Genomic DNA, 21289 nt, shown 5'->3' on the forward strand with positions numbered 1-21289 from the left:
ATTTATTGGTGAACCTTGCCTTACCAGTTACAAAAAAAGGCCTATTCAATATTTTAAGTAATTGTCTCCACTGTAATAAAAAATACAAAACTGTTAATTTCACTAAGATCAGTTCATCTTCTCACTACCACATACTTGCAATCATCTTTTATTCATCTACATTAGACTCAAGTGTACATATGCATGAAAGATAGATTGTTGTGCTTCACATGGTACACGTAGACATGTACAGAAACGCATGGAATTTAGTTATCATTGGCATACAACATTTAGACACAGTAAAAGTATTTCATCATCCAAATCTGAGAGACCTTTATTTCTTTTTAACAGAAGAACGAAATGGGGAGCCAGGACCACCTGGCCTACCTGGGCCATATGGTCCACCAGGATACCCAGGAAAGCCAGGATTTGGATTGCCAGGGCATCCTGGTAAACCTGGACCACCAGGTCCACAAGGATTATCAGCAGTTGGAAAACCAGGCCATCCAGGAGAAGCAGGAAGGCCTGGTGTGTCAGGATCTCCTGGACGAAAAGGGGATAAAGGATTACCAGGGAAGCAAGCATCAAGAGGGCCTCCAGGACCCAGTGGACCTCCTGGACCAGCTGGGTTGTTTGTCATTGGCAAACCAGGAGCAAAAGGAGAACCAGGCCAACCAGGAACCCTTGGATTTCCTGGAAGAAAAGGGAGCCCAGGATACTCAGGTCAACCTGGGCCAAAAGGGGATAAGGGTGTTGGGAGTCCAGGGCGACCAGGTAATAAAGGTCCTCCTGGACCACATGGTCCACCAGGTACACCTGGACCAGAAGGTAAAGGACATCCAGGATCCTCAGGCCTTAAAGGCGAACCAGGTCACAAAGGTGAAAAGGGATCATCAGGATTGCCAGGGGAGCCAGGTAAACAAGGCCAAAGTGGTCCAGCGGGACCACCTGGAAATCAAGGGATTGGAAAACCTGGAGGAAGGGGATCTCAGGGCATTCATGGGATGAAGGGCTATCCTGGCCTGCAAGGCTTACCGGGTGCACCAGGATTGCCAGGCTTAGGAAAACCAGGTCTCCCAGGGCTTAAAGGACACCCAGGTTCTCCTGGTGAAACTGGAAAACCAGGAGAGAAAGGAAAGAGTGGGTCACCTGGAGAATCTGGACCACGTGGTCTGGTAGGACCACCAGGGCATGCAGGAAAAAATGGCCCAAAAGGTCCACCAGGTACAGTTGGTGTATCAGGAGGAAAAGGTCATCCAGGAATAATGGGTCCAAAAGGGCAGATGGGCTCAAAAGGTGAGCTAGGATCAACTGGTCAGCAAGGACCACCAGGGACCCCAGGAAAGCCAGGTTCAGATGGTCATAAAGGACTACCAGGTCCACTTGGTAAAAATGGAAATAAGGGACATATTGGGCCACATGGAAAGCCAGGCAGTCCAGGTAATGCAGGTCCTCAAGGACCACAAGGACATCCAGGTGAACCTGGAAAGAAAGGACATCCTGGGACACCTGGCTCAAAAGGCACATCTGGGCTTCCAGGTTCTCCAGGGCACCCTGGAGTAAAAGGAGATCCTGGCGTTCCAGGGACAGCAGGTCCATCAGGTCCCCCAGGTAAATTTAACGGAAAAGTCATAATGGGGCCAAAAGGTCCACCTGGACCAAAAGGACCAGGTGGGCCACCAGGCCCTCCAGGCCAACCTGGCCCAGCAGGTCAACCAGGAGAAATTATTGTGCACACAGGGAAGTACAAAGGTTATAATGGTTATATCACCTCAGGTGATGTAGTGAGTCCTGTTCCAGCATTTACTGCAATTCTTTCTCATCCTTACCGATCAACGGGAAAACCAATAGTCTTTGACAAAATACTGACCAATGCAAATAGCAACTATGATTCATCAAGTGGAATTTTTACATGTGAAATAACAGGCATCTACCAATTTTTTTATCATGTACATGTCAAGGAAGCAAATGTTTTGGTTGGTTTATACAAAAACAATGAACCTGTAATGTACACATATGATGAATATTCACCACAATATGTTGATCATGCCTCAGGAACTGCGATCTTACATTTGGAGGAAGGTGACAAAGTATATGTAAAGTTACCAACTGAAAAGTCCAATGGTTTATATTCTTCTGAATATATGCATTCGTCTTTTACTGGATTGTTAATTACACCATCATGATGTATGTCAGTTTTAAGAGACAGGGTTGTGAGTCTAAATCTGACAGTCAGATGACATTGTAGGGTAATTTACAAAAGTGACATAAATACCCAAAGAATGGCAGACCAAGAAAGCATTACAGTACATTCGTACAAAGAGCAAAATACCTGTAATATATTTGCTGAAAACATGATAATATTTTCCTATTTTATATGTACAGTTCATAGAGATAAAAAGAATGATTGTTTGAGAAAGTGTCAGAAATTATATGACTACATGTCATTTAACTTAATTTTTAGTTAATTTTCTCACACTGGTCACATATTCACAATTCAACATGGCTGTATTACAATAGACTAATTTTGGTATCATCTTTACAAATTACATCAATACACAACACATGTTTCTGGATGTATGAAATATTAGTTTTGGACTGCAATTACATAGCATCTGCAGCATCTATGAAATTAAATTATGTATATATGTAAGTTTAATGTCAGCTTTCAGGACAAATCAGGACAAACCCAATTCTGGAATCACAGTTCAAATTTAGTGTTGGTACATAACCCACTTATTTGCACAAGTGTTAGTTACACTTGTGCACAGCCTCAAAAAGCAATCTCAAAAGGTTCCTCATTGAGATCCATCTAAAAATTGTTTGCATGTGCATTTTAAAAATGTTAATACTTGATATTCTAAGAATGTTGGCAATTAAATTATGTTGTATGTTAGTGTGTTACCATTGTTTCTGTAAAAACAATAAACATCCTGAATAATACAATTGTTCCATTATTCAATTCATAAATATCATTTCTGTTCAGTCAAATGCAAACACAAAAATAAAACAACATTGAAATAGTGCCCCTTAACACAAAGAACGTAAATTTCAAATCATACGAACACCTTCAATAAGACTTTTATTTAATTTGTGATAAAGGTTCACCAGATACAAATGTTTATAGGCCAATTCTATTCCCAAGTGCAAAGGTTTGTCTCATATTTATAATTTTCAACATTTTAATTAATTGTATTACAGTCTGAACTTGTCCAAGTTAAATTTTGTAAAACAGGCTTCTTGGATTAGAAATGACCTGACTTACAGAAATTGGCCTTTATGCAATTTTCCCATACATTTCCAAAGTATTTTTCTAGACAGTAAAAATAAAATGTGTTTTGATATTCATTAATGACTGGATAAAGCATCAGTTTAATAATGGGTTGTGTTCGAGTGAATGTTTTGATGAAATGAAAGAAGTATAACAGGCAAACGTACCTCGATACAATACAGGTGGGTAAAAACAGACTTTTCTGACATGGAGAAATCTGTTTATGAACAGTGCTCAGGAACAGAATCCCTATCTAACCAAAGGACTACCTGAACAAACAAACTCAAATGAGCATCAGGAAGATATTGGGTTTGGACCAAATGACTCCTTGATTTCACAATCTTTTAAATTCACAGATCTTGAGCAAGATGTAACTTATTATTTTTTTTAGCAACTCGATAGTAATAAATAACCAGCCTATACGCAGAAAAATAAGCATAGGTGCCATATTCTTTATGAAGAAATTGGTGATAATATTGAATGTCACATGGTGATGAATCAGTTTATTTAGAAATCTTTATTGGAACGTTGAACCTGAAGTTATAGTTTTTAGCACAGTTATCAATCAAATTCATTTACAAATAAAAATTATAAACCAATTCCGTCCTATCGTGTTATTTAATTCTAGAATCAAAGCCATTTGATTAGCCATTTCAGGTTCCCTTTCAGTATTATTTTGGTCTGTAACTTTTGATATTTCATTATTTCATTCGTTTATTAAGTTCCTTACTTGCTGCATACATAAGATTATTGGACATGCCCAACAATGTAAAAAGCATCTAAAATTGATTTTAAATGAATCAGTCCCTTTATCTGCAACAATTCTATGCTGGATTTTATTATATGAGTACTGTATTTGCCCATTGCCAGCACTTTTCATGAGTTCCATGGGAAATCAGCTCAGTAATAGAATATGGAATAGACAAAAAAGTTTAGGATAAACAAGATATTAACATTACTGCAACATTTCTCAAACTTCATAATTTGTCCAACTTTCACAAATCAAATTCTAAATAAAAACTGTTAGGAATTTAAAGCTCTGCTACTTCAGGCCAGCCAAATGTACTTTTCTGAATTGAGAAGTCAAGCATAAAGGGACCATGTAAATGAAACAACATTATTATCTAATGCATGATTGCAAAATTAATATGGATACAAATTTTATTGGAGATATTATTCCTAATTGAATGAATTGTAATATCACCCTTCTGAGCCCTATCTCAATGTTCAATACAAGTTACACTTTACAACAAAGCTATTATTTTGCAATACATTTCTAATAACCCCTGCACAAGTTCATCCAAACATTTTTATCCTGAGCACAAACTCCACAATCAACCCTCCGAGAATCATAGCAGAATAATTGAAATATAGACAATATTCATATAAGTAAAGCAGATAGGATTGGATTACAAGATGGTAATACCATGGGTGGAAAGGCTGGGTGAATGAAAATATTTTCTTTTTCATGAGTGTGTGTATCAATTATTAACCTATATCTGCCTTTCATTGATCATTCGTCCATTCAATAAATGGGAAATTGCAGCACATTTGAAATATTATTCACAAAGGAAAATTATACATTATACATCTACATGTTGGCTTTTGTTTTGTTAACTCCTACATAGGAAAAACACATATATTAATATATAAAAGCAGTTTTCTGTTTATTAAACTTTCTAGCAACTGAATCAGTATCACAGAATAATAAATAAAAACATTAATACATTAATCACTCCGAAAGAAACAGGATATGGTATTTCAACTAGTCTTCCTTAGCTAACTCGTATTTTTTTATCTTACAGGTGTCCTTGTGGATAAATCGATAATATTGGGTGGTCTCTGGTCTGCCTCTATTGCTTTATTCTGGAGAAATCAGGTTATTTCTTACATTGCAAAATAACTTCTCCGTCTGATATTGTTGTTGGCTTACCATTCTCATTTAATGAATATGGTATTTGCTTTGAGGGATTTTGACAGCATTCTAAAACTTATTTTGAGTAACCAAAACAGTAGATATATACAAGGCATTTCTTCTTTGACATGGTTCGAGAAATGTTTGAACATTTTTGGACTTGCAAGAACAAATACAAATGCTAGACCATTCTTTTTAACAAACTCTCACCTGCTTGCTAACATAATTTTCCACCATGATTTCAATTTCTTTAAAAATTTTGTTAACCTTACCTGCTTCATATTCACCTGCTGCATGATACAAATTAATTTGCACTATTTGCAAACATTCATATCAATCTTTAATTTCGAGTTGACTAAGCAGGATTCACTCCATTTATCATTCTCTGTGGCGTTTTACTTTATTAAAACATACTTTTCTGTGCTCTGGGAGACTAGAGAAGAAATTGCAGAGGACTAGCTGAGATATATACATCATTAGCTATGAAGAAGAGTGGAGGGTGTGGCTAATGCTGTGTTTTTATTTAAAAAAAACCTAGGAACTATAGAGAAAAAAAGCCTCAACTGCGGGAGGTAAATTACTGGAAGGGATTCTGAGGGATATATATGCTTTGGAAAGATTGGGGTTGTTTAAGGATATTGAGCACCATTTTGTACATAGGATATCAAACCTCAGTGGCTTGATATAGAGTTTACAAGCTGAGGGTGATGGTGGAAGGTTGTGGACTGGACATCTATGACTGCAAGGGCCATTGTTGTTTGTCATTTATTTAAACAATTTGGAAGAGAATGTACAAGGTACGATTAGTAAGTTTGAATATGACACTGAAATAGGTGGTATCATAGACAGCAAAACAGGTTATGAGGATTACTTTTGGATCTGATCAGCTGAGTAAGTTCATAAGTGAGCCAAGGAACAGCAAATTAAGTTTAATTTAGATAAGTGTGTGGTGTTGCATTATGAAAAATCGAACCATGACTTTCACTGTGAACGGTAGGCTGCTGAGGAAGATTGTAAAACAAAAAGCCCACCGGGGACAAGAATATAGTTCCTGAAAGTGGCATTACAAGTAAACAGGCTGATGAAGAACTCCTTTGGTATGCTGGCCTTCATTAATAAGGACATTGAGTACAAAAGTTCAGATACACTGCATTCAGAAAGTATTCAGACCCCTTCACTTTTTCCACATTTTGTTATGTTACAGCCTTATTCCAAAATTGATTAAATTCATTTTTCATCAATCTACACACAATACCCCATAATAAAAAAGTGAAAACAGGTGTTTAGAAATTTTTGCAAAGTGATTAAAAAGAAATAACTGAAATATCATATTTACATAAGTATTCAGACCCTTTACTCAGTACTTTGTTGAGGCACCTTTGGCAGTAATTATAGCCTCAAGCCTTCTTGGGTATGATGCTACAAGCTTGGCACACCTGTATTTGGATAATTTATCCCATTCTTCTCTGCAGATCCTCTCAAGCTCTGTCAGGTTGGATGGGGAGCGTCGATGCACAGCTATTTTCAGGTCCTTCCAGAGATGTTCGATCAGGTTCAAGTCCGGGCTCTGGCTGTGCCACTCAAGGACATTCACAGACTTGTCACGGCCAATCCTGAGTTGTCTTGGCTGTGTGTGTACGGTCGTTGTCCTGTTGGAAGGTGAACCTCCTCCCCAGTCTGAGGTCCAGAACGCTCTGGAGCAGTTTTCATCAAGGTTCTCTCTGTACTTTGCTCTGCTCATCTTTCCCTCAATCCTGATTAGTCTCCGAGTACCTGCCGCTGAAAAACATCCCCACAGCATGATGCTGCCACCACCATGCTTCACCATAGGTATGGTATTGGTCAGGTGATGAGCAGTACCTGGTTTCCTCCAGACGTGATGCTTGGCATTCAGGCCAAAGAGTTTAATCTTGGTTTCATCAGACAGATAATCTTATTTCTAAGAGTCTAAGAGTCTAGGTGCCTTTTGGCAAACTCTAAGCGGGCTATCGTGTGCCTTTTACTGAGGAGTGGCTTCCATCCGTCAACTACCATAAAAGCCTAATTGGTGGAGTGCTGCAGATATAGTTGTCTTTCTGGAAGGTTCTCCCATCTCCACAGAGGAACTCAGGAGCTCTGTCAGAGTGACCATCGGGTTCTTGGTCACCTCCCTGACCAAGGCCCTTCTCCCCCGATTACTCAGTTTGGCCGGGCGGCCAGCTCTATGAAGAGTCCTGATGGTTGCAAAGTTCTTCCATTTAAGAATGACGGAGGCCACTATGCTCGTCGGGACCTGCAATGCTGCAGAAATTGTTTTGTACCCTTCCCCAGATCCGTGTCTAGACCCAATCCTGTCTCGGAGGTCTACGGACAATTCCTTCGTCTTCATGGCTTGGTTTTTGCTCTGACATGCACTGTCAACTGTGGGACCTTTTATAGACAGGTGTGTGCCTTTCCAAATCATTTCCAATCAATTTAATTTACCACTGGTGGACTCCAATCAAGTTGCAGAAACATCTCAAGGATAATCAATGGAAACAGGATGAACCTTAGCTCAATTTTGAGTGTCATAGCAAAGGGTCTGAATACTTATGTAAATGTGATATTTGGGTTATTTCTTTTCAATTACTTTGCAAAAATTTCTAAACACCTGTTTTCGCTTCTTCATTCCGGGGTATTGTGTGTAGATTGACGACAAAAAAAAATGGATTTAATCAATTTAAAAATAAGGCTGTAACGTAACAAAATGTGGAATAAGTGAAGGGGTCTGAATACTTTCTGAATGCATTGTATTAAGTTCCAATTGTACAAAACATTGGTGAAGCCACAGTTAAGAGTATTGTATTCGGTTTTGGACACCCCACTCTAACAAAAATGGTTAAGCTCGAAAGAATGCAGAAAAGATATATGCTGATAAGGACGCAAGAAACTGAGTTATAAGGAGAAGTTAAGCAGGCTAGGACATTATTCCTTGAATCACAGAAGACTGAGGGATGATCTTATCGAGGTATATACAAACCAAAAGGGGAATAAGTAGGCTGAATGAGTACAGTCCACTTCCTGGGGTTGGGAAATCAAAAATCAAGGCATATGTTTGAGAAATATTTAATAGGAACGTGAGGGACCATTTTGTCATATAGAGAGGGCAGAATGCCTATGGAACAAGCCGCTGGGCAATGTGGTTGCAGCAAGTAGAATAAAAACATTTAACATACATTTGGACCAGTACAAGGTGAGAAAAGGGCCTGTCCCACTGTACAAGGTAATTCAAGAGTTCTCCCGAGTTTCCCCTGATTTGAACTCGGAGAATTACGGTAATAACCGCTCGTAGGTACTCGGGGCTCTTGTGGACATTTTTCAACATGTTGAAAAAACTTCACGAGCTTACCGCGTTTCCCGAGTACCTGCCGTTAGCGTTACGAGCCGCTAAGAGACGTCCCGAGCTCCGACGTACCCACCACGTACATTCTACGTACTTACCACGAGTTTGATTTTTTTTTAAACTCAGGAGAGCTCTTGGGTAAACTCGTATAGTGGGACAGGCTCTAAAAGGCACCTCATATTTCGCTTGGGTAGTTTACGCCCCAGCGGTATGAACATTGACTTCTCAAACTTCAGAGAGCCCTTGTTTACCCTCTCTCTCTATCGCCTCCCCTTCCCAGTTCTCCCACCAGTCTTACTGTCTCCGACTACATTCTATCTTTGTCCCGCCCCCTCCCCTGACATCAGTCTGAAAAAGAGTCTTGACCCAAAACATCACCCATTCCTTCTCTCCAGAGATGCTGCCTGATCCGCTGAGTAAATCCAGCATTTTGTGTCTACCTTCAAGAAAAGATTTAGGTACTGATAGTATCCAGGAGTGAATCTGGCTCTCCAGTGCTGTGAAACAGAAAGCGGCGTAAAAAAAACCCTTCATCACTGTGAAACAAGATTCATTGAAGATTCGCACCAAGTTATAAACAACCAACATTTGTACAGCCCATACACACAATCGGGTGCTTGGATCAGTGAGATGGATTTTCCAGCTGCTGTGGGACTGCAAGCATTTTCTGCTGTGTGGGAACTCTGTTCACAACAATATCATCGCATCTTGCAGAGAAATCTGAATGATTGAGTTAAACACCCTTGGTTGCCCTTTGTTTTAATTTAAATATATTGCCAGGCAGTTGGATTCAGACTTGTGGATTGTTCAGGTAGCGAACAGTTCCCAGGAATGAAACCCTGTCATAACCTAGGGAGGAACTGTACTTGATGTACTTGAAGAGCTAAGAGCTGCAAGGCTATGAGACTGAGCAATAAAGATGGGATTAATCTTCTCTTTTACAACCAATGCACATTTGACATATTTTGATGCAAATCTTAGTTATTCTGTAGTTCAATCTTTGTTTTTTAAATTATAGTGTTTACTATTTCAAAGGCATGTCTATGCCATGTTAATGCTGGACTGGAGTCATATAGGGCATACCAGATTTATTTCATTCACATATGCAGCATCAGATATGAGCTAACTCAGTGAACATATTGAACTAATGACAAAACCAGTATCCTATAGGATATGAATGAATTGACTTCTGCTATGAATGAAAGCAAGATTCCAGTTTAGTTGCTTTCTCAATTGCCTTGATTGATTTGATTCTCTCAATCGACATTCTAGGTTCATGACGGAGGTTTAGCTGCTGCCTTGGTGACCGTGAACTTGATTTGTGCTTTTGGTTTAGCCTTCACACGACGCTGAAGGCTTAACATCGATTATTAGCATCAAAGAAATACACAAATTGTATACTACTTGTAACTATATTGTGAAAATTATAATTAAAATATTACAAAGAATATTTTATATAATTATAATCTGTTAAAGTGAAGCGCGTCAATTAAGCAGTATCATAAATAATCAGGTTAATTATTCTAAATTATTTTCCATGCATTCAATACAAGTAACTGCTAGATACTTTAACAGATCAGATTAGTTAATTCTCATATACACCAGGGTGCAATGAAATCCCTTGTTCACATTAAGCCTCGTAGAATACAGGTATAATACAAGGAATCTAGAACATGAGACGAAGGTTTAAGGTGAGAGGGGAAAGATTTAATAGGGAGCTGAGGGGTAACTTTATCTTACAGAGGGTGGTGGGTGTGTGGAACGAGCTGCCAGAGGAGGTGGTTTTGGCAGGTAGTATTACAACATTTAAGAAACATTTGGACAGGTACATGGATGGGACAGGTTTAGACAAACGCAGGGAGGTGGGACTAGTGTAAATGGGACATCTTGGTCGATGTGGGTAAGTTGGGCCGAAGGGCCTGTTTCCACACTGTATGACTATACATGATAATGCTAGATATAGCATTAAATACAATAACAAATGCAAAACAGTAGAAAGGTGCAAAGATTGTAGTGCAATCAAAAGGCAAATTCAAGTTTAGAAATTTGGCAGGGCATGAAATGGAAAGTTATATACAATAATGGAATCAGACTAAAAATAATTGTTGAATAAACACTAAAAGAGCACTACAAATTATTTTTTAATACAATTTACTAATCAGGAAAACTAGATTTAAATTCACCAATCCAGCATGACCTCCTAAAACAACACAACATTTGTTTGCTTGCTCAAATTCATCCACTGTTCTAACAAAGGCTGCCATAGTAAGAGCAATCCAGACTTCAGATTTACATGCCACATCCAATCCAGCATTAAGAAAATGTACTGCAAGTTCATGCCACACTTGCCACTGAAATGTCATAATTATATAAATTTTGGTTAAATCATGAAATATTTATTGATTGCTCTCACAGCCTAATGATGCATTTCCAGACCTCTGCTACACAAGAACATTTTCAATTCACATTTCCAATCTCCTGACAACCCAGTACCAAACAAGACTGTTCCACTCTTCATTTTCTAGTTTGCAATGTACTGCATTCTCCCACTTGGATCCAATTAGTAGGAGGAAATTTCCAGCGTACATTTATAACGTTCTATGATACATTGCCTCTCTTCTCCCTTGGCACTACACTTCCCAAATTCAAAAGCTTTCTCAAAATTCCATTCTGACCTTGAGCTACAACCCATAAAGTCTCCTTTCTGCTGGATGTCTACAGTTTCTAACATCCTTTTAAATGTCTGTTACAGGTAACTAAAAACATAAAACATAGAAGAGTACAGCACAGAAATAGGCTCTCAGCCCACAATCTTCTTGCTGAACATGATGCCAAATTATGATCCCTCCATTCCCTGCCTATTTAAAAGCCTCTTAAACACCACTATTGTATCTGCTTCCAACAACACTGCCAGCACATTCCAGGCATCTACCACCCTCTGTGTAAAATAATTTCACCACACATCTTTAAACGTTCGCTATCTGACCTTATAGCTAAGCCCTTGGTATTTGACATTTCCGCTCTGGGACACGCGTTCTGACTGTCTACCCTATCAATGCCTCTCCTAATTTTATATTCTATGAGGTCTCCCCTCAACCTTGTTTTCGGCCAGAGAAAACAATCCAAGTTGGTCCAATCTCTTCTTACGTCTCTATAATCCAGGCAGCATCTCTATAAACCACATATGCATTCTTTCCAAAAACTCCACATCCTTCCTGTGTTGACCAGAACTGCACACAATACTCGAAATGCAGCCTATCCAAAGGTTTATAACATTGCAGCATGACTTCCCCATTTTTATCCTCAATGGGGGATAACCGATGGAGGCAAGCATCCCATACGTCTTCTTTAATATTCTACTTACTTGTATTCTACCATCAGGGAGCTTTGGACTTGGGTCCCAACTTCCCACAAAACATCAATAGTGCTAAGGGTCCCGCCATTAACCATATTTTCCCCCCTTACATACAACCTCCTAAAGTGCAACATACCTGACACTTGCTCGGATTAAACTCTAACTACCATGGTACATAGATTGGTAGTTGAATTTCAGACGTATCGTCCATTGGCCGGGACTATGGGCCTAACCTACTAATCTGATGATGCTATTGGAGATATTAATTCCAAATAATTAAATAAAGCTGTAATAAAGAGCTGGAATGAGTAATGGTAACCAAGAAGTTACCATATTGGTATAAGAATACATATTGTTGACTATCGTCCATCAGGAAAGGAGATCAGCCATCCTTACCGGGTTCATCCTTAAACAACAACCCAGAGCTCAATGATCTTAAGACAGAGGAATTGATTGTAGACTTTAGGAGAGCTCACCATCAACAACACCACAGTCACATCTGTGGAGTCTTTTAAGTTCCTGGGAACCATCATCTCCCAGGACCTTAAGTGGGGGGCTACCATCGACTCCACAGTCAAAAAGGCACAACAGAGGATGTACTTCCTCCGGCAGCTGAGGAAGCACAATCTGCCACAGGCAATGATGGTCCAATTCTACATGGCCATCGTAGAGTCTGTTCTCACCTTCTCCATCATGGGCTGGTTTGGCTCAGCCACCAAGCACGACACCTAGAGGCTGCAGCGAATCGTCCGATCAACAGAGAAGATTATTGGCTGCAACCTTCCCATCATTGATGAACTGTACACTGCAAGGGCCAGGAAGCGAGCGGGCAAGATCATCTCTTACCCCTCTCACCCTGGCCACAAACTCTTTGAATCACTTCCCTCTGGAAGACAACTCCGGACTGTCAAAGCTGCCACAGCCAGACATAGAAACAGTTTTTATCCACGAGTAGTTGCTCTACTCAACAGCCAAAAATCTGTAGCCTCCCTTTGATCTGGTATTTTGTTGGTTCACATGCTTGATCAATGGTGTTTTATCATTAATGTTTTATTATTATTATTAATGTTTATTGTTTTCTGAGTCATTCGTAACTGTCACTGTATGTCATGTTGTTACTTGTGGGCGGAGCACCAAGGCAGATTCCTTGTATGTGAATACTTACTTACTTACTTACTTACATGATCCCAGTCATATGGTATAATGATTGACTATTGAATTTGCTGAATTAGCTAAGCTTACTACTTGGTTCAGATGCAGTGGCTGCCTCGCCAACAGTCTGTCTGTCCTTTCTTCTCTTTGTTATTTTTAGTATGTTAAAAAGTATGTTTCAATGTTCCTTGGTTTGTTTTATATGGGGGGTGGGGGGGGGGGGGGGGGAAGGTTGGGGGAAAAATTTTTCAATCTCTTATCTCGACGGAAATGTGATTTTTGTTCCGTATCGTATCCCCGTCCCCACTGCGGCCTAACATCGTGGAGTTGCAGTCTTTCCTGGAGACCGACGGGCGCTCCAGGCCATGGGAGACGGCGAGACTTTAACATCGTGGAGCTTGCAATATCTTTGCCGGGGATCGAAGCTCCAACCGCGGAACCTGTGAACTTTGGCATTGTGAAGCCCACGGTCTCTGGTAAGAAGGGGCCGCCTCTGGAGCTCCATGCCGGGGAGAGAGTTTCAACCGCCCCAACGCGGGAGTTTCAATCACCCCGACGGGGGCTTCGATCGTCAGCTGCGGGAGTTTTGATCGCCCCGACTGCGGATGGTTTGACTGCCCCAACCGTGGGACAGCAAAGAGGAAGAAGTTTGCACTTTATTGCCTTTCATCACAGTGAGGAATGTGGGATCCACTGTGATGGATGTTTATGTAAACTTTTATGTGGTTGTGTGTCTTGTTGCTTTTCACATAGTATCGCTGTATGGTAACTCAAATTTCACTGTACCTTAATTGGTACATGTGACAATAAACTGACCTTGTGTTTAAGAAATAACTGCAGATGCTGGAAAAATCGAAGGTAGACAAAAATGCTGGCAAAACTCAGTGAGTGAGGCAGCATCCATGAAGCGAAGGAATAGGTGACGTTTTGGGTCGAGACCCTTCTTCAGACTGATGTGGGGGTGGGGGGGGAGAGGGAAGAAGAAAGGAAGAGGCGGAGACAGTAGGCTGTGGGAGAGCTGGGAAGGGGAGGGGAAGGAGGGAGAAAGCAAGGACTACCTGAAATTGGAGGTCAATGTTCATACCTCTGGGGTGTAAACTACCCAAGCAAAATATGAGGTGCTGCTCTTCCAATTTGCAGTGGGACTCACTCTGGCCATGGAGGAGGCCCAGGACAGAAAGGTCGGAATGGGAGGGGGAGTTGAAGTGCTGAGTAACCAGGAGATCAGGTTGGTTAATGCGAACTGTGCGGAGGTGTTGGGTGAAGCGATCGCCAAGCCTGCGCTTGGTCTCACCAATGTAGAGCAGTTGACACCTAGAGCAGCAGATGCAATAGATGAGGTTGGAGGAGGTGCAGGTGAACCTCTGCCTCACCTGGAAAGACTACTTGGGTCCTTGGATGGAGTCGAGTGGGGAGGTAAAGCGTACAAGTGTAGCATTTCCTGTGGTTGCAAGGGAAAGTACCAGGGGAGGGAGTGGTTTGGGTGGGAAGGTACGAATTGACCAAGGAGTTACGGAGGGAGCGGTCCCTGCGGAAAGCCGAAAGGGGAGGAGATTGGAAGATGTGGCCAGTGGTGGGATCCCGTTGGAGGTGGTGAAAATGTCTGAGGATAAACTGACCTTGCAACTTTGAAATTGGATGAACAATATATGATTACCTTAATTACGAATGAATAAATAAGGTAAAAATATAAATTACCCATTAGGGAAACAGAAACATTAGAGCAATAATTCTATGATGGACAATAGGTGCAGGTGTAGGCCATTTGGCCCTTCGAGCCAGCACCGCCATTCACTGTGATCATGGCTGATCATCCACAATCAGTACCCCGTTCCTGCCTTCAACCCATATCCCTTGACAAGATACAAGATACAAGATACATTTATTTGTCACATGTGCCAGATGGCACAGTGAAATGAGATAACCATACAGCCATACAATAAAAATAAAGAACACAACACAACACACGATAGAATTCAACATAAAAACATCCCCACACAGCATAATCAAAGTTTCCCACTTTGAGGGAAGGCACCAAAGTCAGTCATCTTCCTCTAATGTTCCCCAAAGTTCACCCGTGGTCGGGGCCTCCCCGAGCCCTCCGCAGTCGCCGCTACGGGCAGCCCGATGTTCAGGCTCGCACCGCCGGGGTGATGTAAGTCCGACGTCGGGGCTGGGGGATGTCCTCAGCGGCCTGGACAACAGAGTCGGCCACCTCCTACCGGAGTCCGCAGCTCCCAAAGTCCGCAGGCCGCGCCGGGCGGAGACTCATGCTGGCGGCCCTCTGCAAGGAGCCCCAGGACTCCGCGATGACGGTCAGCGCTGCCCGCGTTGGAAGCTCTACAAACCAGAGCTCCACGATGTTGGAGCAGCGGCCCAATGCTCCGGAGCTCCAAACAGCGACCCAGGTAGGCATCGCCTGCTCCGCGGTGAATCCAGCGCTGCGCCGCCGCCGTTGCAGCTCTGGTCCGGTTCCCGGTCCCCGGCAGGAAAGGCCGCTCCGATCCAGGTGGTAGGCCGCGAGGTGGGGGGGGGGCGCGAGGACGCGAGGACTCCACTATCTTTAAGAGCCATATCTAACTCTCTCTTGAAAGCATCCAGAGAATTGGCCTCCACTGCCTTCTGAGGCAGAGAATTCAACAGATTCCCAACTCTCTGGGTGAAAAGGTTTTTCCTCATCTGCGTTCGAAATGGCCTACCCCTTATTCTTAAACTGTGGCCCCTGGTTCTGGACTCATGCCTGATCTTCAGTTCCTTCCTATTGAAGACGAACCCTGGCCTGAAATAACTCCTAATCCATTCCCTCCACAGATGTTGCCTAGCCCGCTGAGTTCCTCCAGCACTCTGTTTTTTTTAAAATTTAACTCCGAAATTGAAGATAGACACAAAAAGCTGGAGTAACTCAGCGGGACAGGCAGTGACTCTGGAGAGAAGGAGTGGATGACGTTTCGGGTCGAGTCCAATCTTCAGACAATCACAAGTACTCTCACCGACGAGAGTTCAGTTCAGTCTGAAGTAGGGTCTCGACCCGAAACGTCACCTATTCCTTCTCTCCAGAGTCGCTGCCTGTCCCATTAAGTTACTCCAGCAACAGCAAACCAGTCAGGATCAAACCCAGGTCTCTGATGCTGTAAGACAGCAACTTTACCGTTGGGAACAACCATGATCGGCCTGACCCCCTGCCCCACCAACATCCCACGCGCCAATGGAAAAGCAACAACCCGACGAAGTTAACCCAAGATCCCGCTGCCCAAAAAATGCAAGGACACAAAAAGCCAGACTTTATCTCCAAAAATCACAGCAAACCAAATCTACCCTCACTCCAAATTTCAAGATCTGGATGACCATCCCCGCAAGCGTTGATCCACCACGGTGCCCGGGGCCAAGAGGCTGGAACCTCTCTATCCCTCGCCCCCCCCCACCCCCTCCCTATACCCCCACTCTCTCTCCCTCTCCCACTCCCTCCCTCTCACCTCCGCACTCCCGGAACCACCCGGTGCCCCGCAAAAACAACTGCATCTGTAGTTGCCCCCCCACCGAAGAAGAACCCAGGCCCGAAACAACTCCCAATCCACTCCCTCCACAGACGCCGCCCAGTTCCCCCAGCACTTTGTGCCTTCCACTCAACTCTGAAATTGAAGATAGACACAAAAAGCGGGACAGGCAGCGACCCTGGAGAGAAGGGACGGGCGACGCCTCGGGTCGAGACCCCTCCCCAGTCTGAAAAGAACTCTCTTCGGTGAGAGTACTTGTGATTGTCTGAAGAAGGGTCTCAACCCGAAACGCCACCCACTCCCTTTCCCCAGAGCCGCCGCCGTACAGCTGAGCCACCCTGGCCCCCGTGTCCACCTTCAACTCCAGAGCCAAACAAAAAGCACAGAGTGCTGGAGGAACTCAGCAGACCAGGCAGCACCCGTGGAGGGAACGGACCAGGAGCCGCCCCGGGCCAGTGTTCTCCCCCCCCAACAGGAAGGAACCACAGATGCAGCCGTTCCCGCAAAACGCCAAATGATTCCGGGAATGACGAGGTGAGAGGGTGAGAGAGACTCGTTGTTACGATGATCTATGGTCGGTTTTGCGTTGTTAAATACGGACTTTTTAAAAATCCATATTTAACAACGCAAAATCGTACATCCATATTCTTATCGCGTTTCCGTACAAAATACGGAAAATCCGTACTACTTGGAAGCTTTGTCTTTACTAGGGTCCACGCCACTAACTCCTTCGTTTCCCTTATAATCTTAAGATAGATCTCAGAAGGTCCTGGTGATTGAATTAATCAAAGTCAATAACAGACGGTGTGACATTCAAAACCTACTAAAGTTGATGACAATGTTCACAGGCCACAAACTTGAAGGTTGTTAAAGGATATCAGAGGCACATCAGGAACATTTACTCTCTGTGTCACCCCAGGCTCAATTGCCGCCCACACGCTGGATAGGCCAAACATAATAATAACCTGGGCCAAATGGAAAGTGCCCTAAGTGTAAACATACCTGTGGGTGTCAAATCTAGGCAGATGTACCAGGCCAATATGATCTATGCAGATAGTTATAAAACAGCATTTGAGTTGGTCCAGCAGCTTTAAATCATTCAGAAAACTTTAATGCACTTCTCATTTTCTTACAGAACATAGAACATAAAACAGTACAGCACAGGAGTGGGCCTTTTGGCATATAATATTTGTGCCGAACATGATGCCAAGTTAAACTGACCTCATCTGTCGGTACATGATCTCTATCCCTCTATTCCTTTCCTTCAAAGTACCTATCTTAAGCTACAGCTTCAGTTTTCCATTGGGCCTTTTAAACACCATTATTGCACCTGCCCCCACCATCACCCTTTGTGTTCCAGGCCCCCACCACTCACAGTGTAAAAAAATTTACCCCGCATATCTCCATTAAACTTTCCCCTCTCACTTTATAGCTATGCCCTCTAGTGTTGGACATTTCAACTCTGGGAAAAAGGTTCTGACTGTCTACCCTATCAATGCTTGTCATAATGTTATATACTTCTATCGTCTTCCCTTAACCTCTGATGTTCCAGAGCAAACAATCCAAGTTTATCCAACTTCTCCATGTAGCTGAAAACCTCTACTCCAGGCAGCAGATAGACACAAAATGCTGGAGTGACTCAACGGAACAGGCAGCATCTCTGGAGAGAAGGAATGGGTGATGATTCAGGTCAAGACCCTTCTTCAAACTGATGTCAGGGAAGGAATGCTGCCTGGATATGTGTAGGAAGGAACTACAGATGCTGGTCTCGACCCAAAACATCACCCATTCCTTCTCTCCGAAGATGCTGCCTGTCCCGCTGAGTTACTCCAGCATTTTGTGTCTATCTTCGGTTTAAACCAGCATCTGCAGTTCCTTCCTACACATATCCAGGCAGCATTCTGGTAAACCTCCTCTGCACACTCTCCAAAGCATTATTCCTGTAATGGGGCATAACTGTCCAATACAGCCTCATCAAAGTCTTATAAAGCTGCATCATGATTTCCTGACTCTAAAGGGCCTGTCCCACGAGCATGCGACTCCATGCGGCAAGCGCGACCTAACGTGGTCGCTTGAGCCGTACAGCCTTGCGAGGCCGGTCCCACTTCGATCGCCAGAGCCGTATGGAGTTGTGCGGAGCTGGTCCCGACATCGCGCGGGGCTCCGAAAAACTGACCATGTTCAAAAATTCCGCACGGCAATGGCCTGCCGGCCCACAGCCGCCTCGACGGCGTACGCACCGCTTCGACGGGCATGCGCAGCGTCTCGACGCCATACGCACGTCTTGACGGCGTACATCACGCACGAACTTCTCACGGACTACGCTCGAACTTCACGTCACTCACTTGACCTCTGCGCGGCCCCCGCTTCCGGTTTGGTCGCGCTCGCCGCATGCAGGCGCATGCTGGTGGGACCGGCCCTGTACGGGGATCACTCGACCTCCACGCGGCCCCCGCTTCCGGTTTGGTTGCGCTTGCCGCATGCAGGTCGCATGCTCGTGGAACAGGCCCTTTATGCTCAATGCCTCGGCAATGAAGGCAAGCACACCATACCTATCTAATTGTGCTGCCACCTTCAGTGAGCTATGAACTTGGATTCCAAGATCCCTCTTCACATCACTGCTATTAAGGGTCTTGCCATTAGCTGTATACTCTCACCCTTACATTCAACCATCTGAACGCATCTGCCATTTCTCCGCCCTTTTCTGCAGCTGATCTATATCTCATTGTATCTTCTGACAGCCTTCTTCACTGTCTGCAACTCTTACAATTTTGATGTTGTCAGCAAACTTACTCACCAACCCACCTACATTTACGTCCAACTCATTTATTTATATCACAAATAGCAGACATCCCAGCAGAGGTCCCTGCGGAACTCCACTGGTTACAGATATCCAGCCAGAATATCAACCTTCCACCACAACCCTCAGTCTTCTATGAATAAAACAGTTCTAAATCCATAAACCAAGTCACAGTGATTCTTATGCATTTTAACCTTCTGGATCAGCCTACATGAGGGGGCTTTATCAAATGCCTTGCTAAAATCCATCTATACAACATCCACCACCCTACCTTCATCAATCACATTTGTTATCTCCTCAAAAACCTCAATCAAGTTAGCAAATTGAAGATTTTGATGAGGGATTAGAAGTAAGGCAGCAAACAAGAGTTGAAAATGTACACCATATAAATCATTGCTGATGAGAAAAAACAGAAAAATATCAATGAGTGTCCACAAATGACATGAAGAAAATCCAACAATTCTAAACCAATCCAAAATGATGAAATGGGAAATCAATCATAAAAAGGAAAAAAGATAATAACAGAGAACTAGTTCATATAAAATTTAATTATTTGTCTTGATTGCAAAATAGTCAAAAATGTGTTTTTTTAAAAGCATAATTAAATATAATAAATAATTGCCTTTTATACCTTCATCAAAGCTACCATATAAAATCATCAGCCACACAACATCCATGCAATGGAATTATAAAATGTTCAAGCAAGATCAGAGCACAACTTTTTCCAACATGTGCTCGTGCCAGTAGGATGTGTTTGGTTGGCTGCTAAAATTATTTGGCGGAAACTTAGAGGTCTCATTTCAAAAACATTATCCAGTAAAATTTATATTGAAAACTACATAAAGCCTATTTGTATGCATGTGGGTCATTTTGACTCGGTAATGGAATTGAAAACCGGAATACATCGGCAACTGACCTGGTGCCGCCCACAATCCACTATCCCAAAATCAAAATGACCCCATTGAGCGGATATGTGAGTGGGTGATAGTCAAACAAAGCAACCCTTCAAACATATTCTACATGTACTTGCAGCAGATTTTATTTATGTTTACGTCAAAGTCATGCTTTGATGTAATAACATTTCAGTTTTTGGATGATCAAAATAATTTGAATATTTATTGGACAACATTTGCAACTTTTCAACCAAATGAGAACTTTTTTTTCATGTTTAAATACAAATGTAACAAGATGAAACACAAAGATGGAGAGAAAGACACATTCAGTAAAAACACATCCTGATGCATGTCAACAAACCAATTACAAATATTGAATTCAATGTGTGCAGAGATAGTACAGCCAGATCTTGCACACTCCAACAATGTTGTGGGACCTGTAGAATACTTCCGTTTATCACACCAGAACAGTAATGAAAGTATCCACACTCTTGGAGTTGCCATCTTCTGGATGAAATATCAGATTTCTCAGGTGGACGTAAATGATCTTATAACACCCAGAGATCCCTCCATCTAAATTACTGAAACTAAGGTGCCCATCATTATCGCCATGCACTTTGTGAGATCTTGTCGTGAGTAAATTGGATGTGCATCCCCTTCTTCGTAACATTAAATACATTTCAAAGCAGTTGATCAGCTATAAAGCATTCAGATCTTTCAAACCTTAAGCAGTGGAATTGAGTTCACATCCAAATGCATCACGATGGCCCAGAACCCAAACATATTTCCACAGTGGGATAAGAGTCTATGGAACTGAATAAAGGGATGAAAGTTAAATAATTTTAAATATCTAAGTGTAAAACTAATGGCATCTTCCATCTTTCAGACTTCTATTGTGTACAATAAGTAAAAAATTAATGAACTAATAAAATTATTTACAAACACTTCTCAATGTTAAAAAAATAACGAAAACTTCATGATTGGTTGCATGACCTGTAAGTAGCTAATGTTGCAATGTAACAGAGATATTGTTCAAACAATCCCCAACCCTTAAAATGCACTATGTGCA

The 21289-nt window shown here is 42.4% G+C and overlaps 2 protein-coding genes across 3 annotated transcripts in view; one reads left to right on the forward strand and one right to left on the reverse strand.

The window, feature by feature from the left end:
- Nucleotides 1–2302, forward strand: part of LOC116973236 (collagen alpha-1(X) chain-like) — a 37612-nt gene extending 35310 nt beyond the window's left edge. For both annotated transcript variants that reach the window (XM_033021117.1, XM_033021118.1), the window contains one exon: nucleotides 331–2302. In XM_033021117.1, coding sequence (XP_032877008.1) covers nucleotides 331–2165 — 1835 coding nt within the window. In that variant the 3' untranslated portion in view covers nucleotides 2166–2302. The remainder of the gene's footprint in view (nucleotides 1–330) is intronic.
- nt5dc1 (5'-nucleotidase domain containing 1) overlaps nucleotides 1–21289 on the reverse strand; it is a 492890-nt gene that overhangs the window by 406823 nt on the left and 64778 nt on the right. The gene's annotated exons all lie outside the window — the stretch shown is intronic.

The sequence above is a fragment of the Amblyraja radiata genome, chromosome 5 (genome assembly GCF_010909765.2).
Source record: "Amblyraja radiata isolate CabotCenter1 chromosome 5, sAmbRad1.1.pri, whole genome shotgun sequence".
Lineage (NCBI taxonomy): Eukaryota > Metazoa > Chordata > Chondrichthyes > Rajiformes > Rajidae > Amblyraja > Amblyraja radiata.